The following is a 9,501-nucleotide window of genomic DNA, read 5'->3' as shown; positions in this document are numbered from 1 at the left end:
CATTACACTTTTGTGTTTAGATTTCATCACATCTCATTGTAAGTGCATGAATGCATTAATATGGAGTTAGCCAGTAACATGTATAACAATTTTTGCCCATTTATCCAGAAAAACATTTGTGAGATGAAACTCTGAGGCTGGTTCCCAGGGGCCGTTCCAGGTCATCCCAAAGGTGTTTGATGGTGTTGAAGCTGAGATTCTGTGCGGGCCAGTCAACTTCCACCACATTAAACCCATCCTTTATGCACCTTGCTTTGTGCACTGGGGCACAGTCAGCTTTATCTCTGCAAAATAGGAAGCATGGAATTATACAAAATGTCTTGGTTAGACAAGAGATTTCCCTCACTGCAATCCAATCCAATCCAATTTTATTTATAAAGCACTTTAAAATACCCAGCACAGGAACAAAGTGCTGTACAGAAAATAAGTTAAAACAATAGAATAACAAAAAACAGCAAATTAAATAAATAAAACACATAAGACATAAAATTAAAACAGCCCTATGTTAAAGCAAAAACAAGATAAAACAGCATCGAATCACCTAAAAACAACTAAAATAAAAAAACAACAACAACATCTCACGTGGTGTCAAAGGCCAAGGTAAAGAGGTGGGTTTTCAAGAGTGATTTAAAAACAGATTAAGAAGTGGCCTGTCTAATCTCTAAAGGAAGCTCGTTCCACCGTTTGGGAGCTGCTACAGCAAAAGCACGATCTCCTCTAAGTTTACGCCCAGTCCTGGGTATCTTCAGGAGCAGCTGATCAGCTGACCTGAGAGAGCGGGTGGGTGTATAAGGCTGTAGCAGCTCAGAGAGATAAGATGGAGCTAGGCCATGGAGAGCTTTAAAAGTAAATAAAAGAATTTTAAAATGAATCCTAAAAGAAATGGGCAGCCAGTGAAGTGAAGCTAAAACAGGGGAAATGTGCTCAAACTTTCGAGTGCCAGTTAAAAGACGAGCTGCGGCATTTTGCACCCTCTGTAGATGACTAATATATAATGCACTGACCCCTATATAAAGTGCATTACAGTAATCCAGCCGAGTGCTAACAAAGGCGTGGATCACTGTCTCAAAGTGCTGCCGTGAAAGAATTGGCTTTATTTTTGCCAGCTGCCTGAGGTGAAAGAAGCTAGATTTTACCACGGCCTTAATTTGATTATCAAACTGCAAATAAGGGGCCGGAGACTACTCTAGAAATAATCATATAACTTTATTAAATGATTAGGCAGTGTAGCTGAATACCTTTGTCCAGTGTGTGAACACCCGTTCAATGCAAAAACAAGTGTAGTACAAATGCTCCCTCTGCTGGACAAGTGGATTAAATGGGTTGCTGTTAACCTCGCTGAGTTCCCTGACAGGTTCATGTCCTCACAGCAAAGCCAATCCAGTGCAGTTGCTGAGCCGAAGTAGAGGAAAAGACGCCTTCCCACTTCCTTAAAGCCCCAGCTAATTGTCCAAGCTCCGGTCTGCCAGGTAGTTAGTGTTGCGAAACCGTGTGTCTGACAGACAAACCCAGTTCATCGATGAACACAGACAAAGACGTGCTATGCTGGCCTCACAAGCTAATGTTATGCTAGCTGTTGTTTCCTTGGTTACCAGTGCTAGCTTCTATGTTGTTAGCTTAGCCACCTAGCATACATGGTCAGCTATCAGTCTGTGCTCGAGTACACACCTTGATCGGTTAGTTAGGATAAACAATACCGTATCATTTGTTTCGCAACCTAAGTAAGTAGTATTGTGAATAATGAGCAGTGTTAAGGCAGCAGGAGGTGCATGTTTGTGTTGTGATAAATATGACCTTTGACTTAAGCAAAGCTACAATGACCTTTCAGCTAACAAAAGTGACAGCAGTGAAAAATGGTTCAGATACAACTAATGCTCAACCAATAAAAACGAGACAGTATAACACCACAGACGACAAACTTTTTAGTTTGCATGGGCAGTATAAACATATTCATAATGCATGTGTATTTTATACAGTTTCCAGTGACTAAAAACAAGTAAATTTCTTAGTTTATTATTATAGGTAAAATAACATTAAATACATGGTTTCTTCTAAATATGTGGATTTTCGGATATCATTTCTTAGCGCTCATATTCTATGTCAATGTCACACTTTTTTTTTAGTAGCACAGATAATTCTACCTTAAAATGCAGTGATAGTGTCCATAAAGGAAAATGTTCCTGTTAACGTAACATCATTTATATTTGGCCATAATTACTTCCATGGTAACAGCACGTCTGCACCAAAAATACTGCGCATGTTTCTTGAAGTGACATCACTAAGAGTAAATAGTGTGGTATGAGGAAAAAGTACACAGATGGTGGTGAGTTTACACTTTGCCTTACAGCATTTTTCTTTTTTGTTAAATATTCCTTCTGTAATCTACTCTGTTTAGCGTGATGGTCAAATAACACAGGGAAAATGTTTTTTAATTATACGGTTACTGTGGTTGTGTGGTAGATCGAGTGATTACAGTGAACAGAACAAATGTGTTCATAGCTAAGAGTATGGGTATGAGCTTTGTAAGACTTGACACATGTATGCTATGAAATACAAATTTCTGTGTTTGTCTTTGATGATAAATAGTACAATTTTAATCAAGACAGTCAATAGTTTCTATGGACTGACCCAGATAAAGCGTCACTTTAACAGTACCTTTGTTTCAAAGGCATTTCAGGATTGATCAATAAATCCATTAGACTGGAGCACAAAATAACGTCTGCTGCGCGAGACAAAACTTTCATATGTTTGTTTTAACAAACTCAATTTGTTAAACTTTGGCTTACTAGTTGAAGGAGTATCAGATATAAAGCCATAGAGTCAGCTATAAATAGTGACAGGGTCTTGTCTTTCTTCCCCAGTTGCAATAACCTAATGATTGTGCGCCAGTTTACCTGCAGAGCTGTTTTATTTGCTCACTTGAGAAAACCTGGGGGCAGACAAGCCATGGCTAGACCAAGCTCAGGTAAAATTGATTATTTACAGTCTCTGCCACAAATCTGTTAGCAACAACTGTCGTAGCATTTCACTGCCTCGCTGTGTTTATGTGCAGATCTGGCAGCATTCAGGGAGATTTTCTCCAAAGCCAAGAATATCGCCATCATCACTGGAGCAGGGGTGAGTGCGGAGAGCGGAGTTCCTACTTTCAGAGGAGCGGGAGGCTACTGGAGAAAATGGGAAGCACAGGTATACACCTACAGCTGTTGGTCCAGTACAACCAGCTCTCATGCTTTGTTTTGAGTTTTTAAAAATATTTCAGAGAGAATCATAGGTCATGATAAAAATCTAATTGCACAATTCAAAACTGTTAGGAACTGGCCTCGCCTGAGGCCTTTGCCAGAAATCCCTCACGTGTTTGGGAGTTCTACCACTACCGGCGTGAGGTCATGCTCACAAAAGATCCCAATCCCGCTCACCTGGCCATCGCTGAGTGTGAGGAGCGTCTGAGCAAACAAGGGCGCAAGGTCACCGTCATCACGCAGAACATCGACGAGCTCCACCACCGAGCTGGATCCAAAAACATCCTGGAGATCCACGGTGAGCAAAGATGTCTGATGCGGGCAAACAAACGTTTCTGTATGATAATTGTTGGTTCATATTTTGTTTTTTTGTTGAAATACAGGAAGTCTGTTTAAAACACGTTGCATGACCTGTGGCCATGAAGCAGCCAACTACAAGAGCCCCATTTGCGCTGCCCTCGAGGGCAAAGGGTAAGAGCGTCATCCGGTGCGGTTTGGTATATTGGACTGTGTTTTCCCAACAGTGTGAAAATGTGTTATAAGAGATATCGATCGCAGTCATTTGCGCCCCAAATGCCAGAGAAAGCGGGCTGTTTCAGTCAGTCAAATGTCAGTGAGCTAAATAACGCCTGATGACACGGTGAAAAAGGAAAATATGTGACACAAATCAAATGTCACTTTAGAAGCCGCCGTGCCACTTACCTGACATTTAAAATGGACGATGTTGATAGCTGACAAATATTCCTGTGGTGAATTCAGTCTCAGCTGCAGAGTGGATGAAGTCACGCGCTGAAATTCAGAATGAATAGCAGAACCGATCATGTCATGTTGAAACGTATCTGTACTGACTGTGCTGTTAGCGATTCAGATTAATTTAATTTTCTTTCCTATTGCTACTGCTCAAGGTGTGGAGACATACTGGTGTGCTTTATCACAGCACTGCAAATGGTCAATGAAAAAAAAACAACAACTAAAGAACTGAAAATATCATTTTGAGTTTAGATGTTTTTCTAGTCAAAAGTATGAAAATTGTTTTAAAAAATATTGTCAGAAATTCTTGAGCCATCCTTATTTCTTCACATTTTGTTTCCAAGGAGCCAGACTTTCTTGTAACTTTATAAACTGCTCTTGAGAAATACTTCTCTGGGCTTTCTGGAGGTCTTTCTGTCATTGTCAGTCCAGTTCATGTACTTGACCAATTTCAGAGGAATGTTTTGTTTGTTCAGCCACTTAACACTGACCTTTTAATCATTCGAGCATAAAAAAATGGCTAACTCAATGGATGAACCTGTGTCGTGTCTACACATAAACAAGTTTAATTTGTATCTTTGGGCAATTTGTTGCTAGCAGCCTGCTGCAAAAACACATAATTTGTCCACTTTTCCGTAGTCGATTCTAAAGGAAATGCGAGCACAGTTTGACAAGGATAAAAGTTGTATTTTTACAGCAAAAAAATAAAAATCCCAAAAAGCTAATATCTGAAAACTTGAATCTAAATCAAATAAACAACAAATCCCACTAAGATTAAGAGGCTGTGGAATGCTTTCGTGCTCACAGAAACGCTCATAACAAGCAACCAGCTTTAAGCCAACATATTAGAACCACTCATCCAACGACATCAACGACACAGCCCTGCAATCACTTGGGTCACATGAATCCTAAAAAATAGACAAAGAATGGTCAAACAGATTCACATGGAAGAAGGCACAAGTGTGTGAGGTTGTTGAGTTTTACCAGGATTTCAATTACATATCAGTAAAAGCGTACTTTATGGTCCTGCGATTGTCTGTCTCTCTGGTTATACGTCTCTATTCGGACAAGGGGGAAGAGCAGTTTATGCTCGCCTCAAAAAGGTTCGCATGCAGCTCTCCAAGATCCTGATTCTTAGTTGTTGTAAGCAGCCAACTCAGAGGCAACTCCTCCAGAAAGGAAAAGTGACCTGTTCCATGATTAAAATCAATGATCTGATTAGAAGTAGGGGTGTAACAGATCACAGAACTCCTGCTTCTAATCAGATCATGGATTTTAATCATGGAGCAGGTCACTTTTTCTTATCATCAAAATATAACTTTGCTTTGAATTTAAGATAAGATAACTCTTTATCACCATTGCACAGTCATACCTTGTACAATAGTACAACGAAATTGGAAACTGTCCCACGTTGGCACTGGGCACAACTAAACACAACACCAAACAAATTTAAAGTGGATTTTCTATTCGGACACTCCATGGCCACAGTCTCAGTGGTGCAATCACTGTAGGTCTTTGAGTCTTTACTGCAGTACATCTGTGAGGGCAGTGCTATACCTGAAAGTCAGTGTACCTGAGGCTCAGGTTCAGTTCAATTTTATTTATATAATGCCAAATGGGGGTGTGGCTGTAGCTCAGGAGGTAGAGTAGACCATCTACTGATTGAAAGGTTGGTCGTTCAATGATGTCAAATATCCTTGGGCAAGATACTAACCCCAAATTGCTCTCCGATGCATCCATCAGAGTGTGAATGTGTGTGAACGTTATCTAGTAAGCACTAAAAGCATAGGAGAAAGTGCCTATGTGAATGGGTGTAAATGGATAATTGTGGGATATCTAGAAGAGTAGAATCAGTATATAAGAATCAGTCCATTTACCATTTAAATAACAACAACAGTCACCAAACGTACAATAACCATTGTCTCACTTGGCAACAGTGGGAAGGAAATAACTCCCTTTTAACTGGAAGAAACTTCTGGCAGAACCAGACTGAGTGAGGAGCAGGAATCTGCCCTGACTAGTTGGGGTGATGGGAGGAAGACAGGATAAAGACAGGTCGCCAAAGACAAATTATGAGTCACACAAAGCTACTTTAGCAATATTCAGTAAGAATGTGAAGTGAAAACTGAGCATAGACTCTTCATTTCTTTATCTGTGCCTAAAAAATTTTTTTCTTTGAATTAAGGTTATAGCCCCAATTTTCCAATTTTCTCCAAAGTCTGTTGAGAGTTTTTTTTTTTTTCAACTTGCTGGAATTAGTTTTTTCAAGTGAATGGGTAACAGTTACACCTGTAGCCCTGTGTCTGACCATGTCTGAGAAATATTAGGTGCATTTAGAAGTGGTTCACTTGGTAGTGGCAACTAACATCTCAAAGGCAACCTAACTGTCTCCTCAGAGCTCCGGACCCGGACACACGAGATGCCGAGATCCCAGTCCAGAATTTGCCCAGGTAAAACACACTTACACTCTCTCTTTTAACACACAATTCTTTTCAAATAAATTTATTTGTTTTGACAAAGTGCGTGTGTGTGTCTGTGTGTGGGTGTGTATTTCAGGTGTGAGCAGACAGGCTGTCACGGTCTCCTTAGACCAGCTGTGGTTTGGTTTGGAGAGACTCTGGATGCTGACATCCTCACCCGTGCAGAGAAAGTGTTGGACAGCTGTGACCTCTGCCTCGTGGTACGTGTGTTTGTTTGTGTGTGTGTGTGTGTGTGTGTGTGGGGGGGGGGGTCACAGGACAGGTAGAGAATTTATAGAGGTGCTATAGGACCAGAGATTTCACACTGCATCTTTCCAGGTACAGCAGAGCTTCACAACCTACCTCAACAACACAAAAAGCTGCTTTGTTTTTGGCGATGTTGGCAGGATATTCAAATTTTAAAAGTTACATTTATTACAGCATGTAATTGCAGCCTGCTTAATTGACAGCACTCCAGTTTGTAGTAATCAGCAGAACCTTTCTCTCTGTTTCGTGGGTATCTCGCTTTGCAGGTCGGTACTTCGTCTGTCGTGTATCCTGCAGCCATGTTTGCTCCTCAGGTGGCAGTCAGAGGCGTCCCAGTGGCCGAGTTCAACATGGAAAACACTCCTGCCACCATGCGCTTCAAGCACGTGTCATTTACTTTTGCACAATGACACACTCTTTAATTTCATTGCACTCTGTAGATAATTCTTTTTTTTCTCACCAGGTTCCACTTCCACGGCCCCTGTGGGACCACCTTACCCCCCGCACTGGCGCGCCATGAGACTGAACAAGAATGAAAAAAAAACACGACTCCTGGAATGTTGGCTTCACAGAGACCGGGTTGTCTTAAACCAGAAAGGTTTACTGGTAGTGCCAAGAAAATTGGTTTCTGTGTGACGAGCAACAGGCGTGAAGGATGTGAAGACGAGGCCAACAAATTATCTGTCACACAGATAACACGTTTAAGAATTTGACTATATTATCAATATGTGCACACAGCTGTAAGAGTTTGCTGATTGAGTGGCTTCTGGTTTCTAATCATTAGGCTGTGATGAGAGTAACTGATTTAATTGTCATCAGGTTGCAGCAGATATTGTAGTAATGCCAAATCACCCCTATTTGATGTCAGCAATGATTTGTGAGTTTGTTTGTTGTTGGGGGTTTTTTGGGTAAAAATGAGTTGCTGAAAAAGAAAATGAAGACAGTGGAAAGCAATGATAAATGATTAAATACCATAACCAACGTCATCACTCATTGGGCAACGAAAGGCTTTTGATTGCCTGACAATAGGGGGCAGTGTTTAGCTACCTCAGCTAAAGCCTGGTGGTTGGTCTCCAACGTGGAAAAAAAACGACTCCTAAAGGATTTTTGAGCTTTGCCTGGGATATGTGGGGCTTGCGTATGTTGATGCTGTGTGAATTTAGAGACTGTGAGGAATGGTGTGCATAATACCTTCCAGCGGCTACGAGTGTGCTCCTGTTAAAGCCGGGACAAAGGGGACTGTGTGTTACCTCAAGCAGTCGTGGGGACACACAATGCACATGCGAGTGCTCATGAATGATTTGTCGCATGTATGTTAATATTTTCACACTATCAGAACAGCTTGTGGAAATTTGAATGATTCAAATATTGAAGTGTCTCACCAAAGCTTCCTGTGTGGATCTAACATACTGCACGAGTTTCAAGTAATGCAGCAGTATGAGTCGGGAAAGATCAGAGAGTTTATACCACCGCAGTGTAATGGGTGATGTTCTGCTTTCTGAAAACATCTCAAAGATGAGATTGTGCCTGACACTTGGCTGCTTGGCCACAGCTAGCACAACCTCTCTCCATTATCATCACTGAAGCATAAATACACAGTGTACACTAGTGGAGTCCAGTTTGAATTTCTGTGTGTTATTACTGTGTCACACCTGATCTTTGCAAGATCTGAATATCATCAGCAAGCATTTGAAAGAAGTGAAATTATAAACATCAAGAACTTATTGATGTACATATTTATGTTCTATTATCAAAAATATCAACAAAAATAATATAATATGTACTCATTACAGCGATTTGGAATATATATATATATATATATATAAAAAACAAAAAAACACCCAGCACGCCCCTGCGGGCGGTTTATCCTTCAAGCTCGGGTCCTCTACCAGAGGCCTGGGAGCTTGAGGGTCCTGCGCAGTATCTTAGCTGTTCCCAGGACTGCGCTCTTCTGGACAGAGATCTCCGATGTTGTTCCCGGGATCTGCTGGAGCCACTCGCCTAGCTTGGGAGTCACCGCACCTAGTGCTCCAATTACCACGGGGACCACCGTTACCTTCACCCTCCACATCCTCTCGAGCTCTTCTCTGAGCCCTTGGTATTTCTCCAGCTTCTCGTGTTCCTTCTTCCTGATATTGCTGTCATATATATATATATATATATATATATATATATATATATATATATATATATATATATATATATATATATATATATATATATATGTTACAGGCAAAATAAGTCAAAAATAACAGCAGCAATAACTGAATTATAAATTTGTCACAAGTTCCCAAAAATGCTACACTGACTCCATAGAATACGCCCCACTCTAATGTGGATCATGAAAAATGTAGACCACACACACACAAACAGTCAAACTGGAAATGAACATCAACATCCAGTTTGTATGAAAATGTACAGTTCTGTGTAAAAGTCCTGTGCTATCTGCCATGTCTTTATATTTTGCTAGGAAAATGAAAAATGGGTGCAGCAAATTATTGAAATGTGCACAAAAATAAAGTGTATACGCTTGTTCATTTTTAACAACCTTTGAAGGTTAAACACAGTGTGAGCTCTCTTAGACAAGGTAATGATAAATGGAACTATATGGTGCTTTTCTACTCTGGTTGAGCAGAATAGAAAAGCCTTCTTCACACAAGCATTTGTTTCTCGTGTAAATAAAATGCAAAAATGTGGAGGGAAGGGACAGTGTGATTGACATGTGGATAAAATGTCTTTCTCCTCACCTCAAGCCTCAGCTCCTGAACTGAAGTCAAAGCTTTCAC

At 40.6% G+C, this 9,501-nt stretch overlaps 1 protein-coding gene across 3 annotated transcripts; it reads left to right on the top strand.

The window, feature by feature from the left end:
- The first annotated feature begins 1,324 nt into the window (after positions 1-1,324).
- sirt5 (sirtuin 5) lies at positions 1,325-9,277 on the top strand. 3 transcript variants are annotated; one of them, XM_080886593.1, is made up of 9 exons: positions 1,325-1,469; positions 2,862-2,965; positions 3,053-3,186; positions 3,312-3,537; positions 3,623-3,710; positions 6,386-6,439; positions 6,546-6,669; positions 6,982-7,097; positions 7,179-9,277. In XM_080886593.1, the coding sequence occupies exons 2-9, from the start codon at positions 2,875-2,877 to the stop codon at positions 7,249-7,251; spliced, it is 906 nt and encodes a 301-aa protein (XP_080742719.1). In that variant the 5' UTR covers positions 1,325-1,469; positions 2,862-2,874; the 3' UTR covers positions 7,252-9,277. The 3 variants fall into 3 exon arrangements, with proteins under 3 accessions (XP_080742719.1, XP_080742720.1, XP_080742721.1); XM_080886594.1 differs by lacking the exon at positions 1,325-1,469 and adding an exon at positions 1,487-1,721; XM_080886595.1 differs by lacking the exon at positions 1,325-1,469 and adding an exon at positions 2,233-2,323.
- The last annotated feature ends 224 nt before the right edge of the window (positions 9,278-9,501 follow it).

Source organism: Rhamphochromis sp. 'chilingali' (genome assembly GCF_963969265.1).
Source record: "Rhamphochromis sp. 'chilingali' genome assembly, chromosome: 7".
NCBI lineage: Eukaryota > Metazoa > Chordata > Actinopteri > Cichliformes > Cichlidae > Rhamphochromis > Rhamphochromis sp. 'chilingali'.
Note: the sequence above shows the minus strand (reverse complement) of the source record. Positions and strands in the feature narration are given on the sequence as shown.

What these genes read in the sequence shown, in the direction of transcription:
- sirt5 (XM_080886593.1), top strand. Translation starts at nt 2,875, where the DNA reads ATGATTGTGCGCCAGTTTACCTGCAGAGCTGTTTTATTTGCTCACTTG. An exon ending in GGAGAAAATGGGAAGCACAG is followed by an intron (nt 3,187 to 3,311) that starts GTATACACCTAC and finishes CAAAACTGTTAG; the next exon opens with GAACTGGCCTCGCCTGAGGC. An exon ending in GCTGCCCTCGAGGGCAAAGG is followed by an intron (nt 3,711 to 6,385) that starts GTAAGAGCGTCA and finishes CTGTCTCCTCAG; the next exon opens with AGCTCCGGACCCGGACACAC.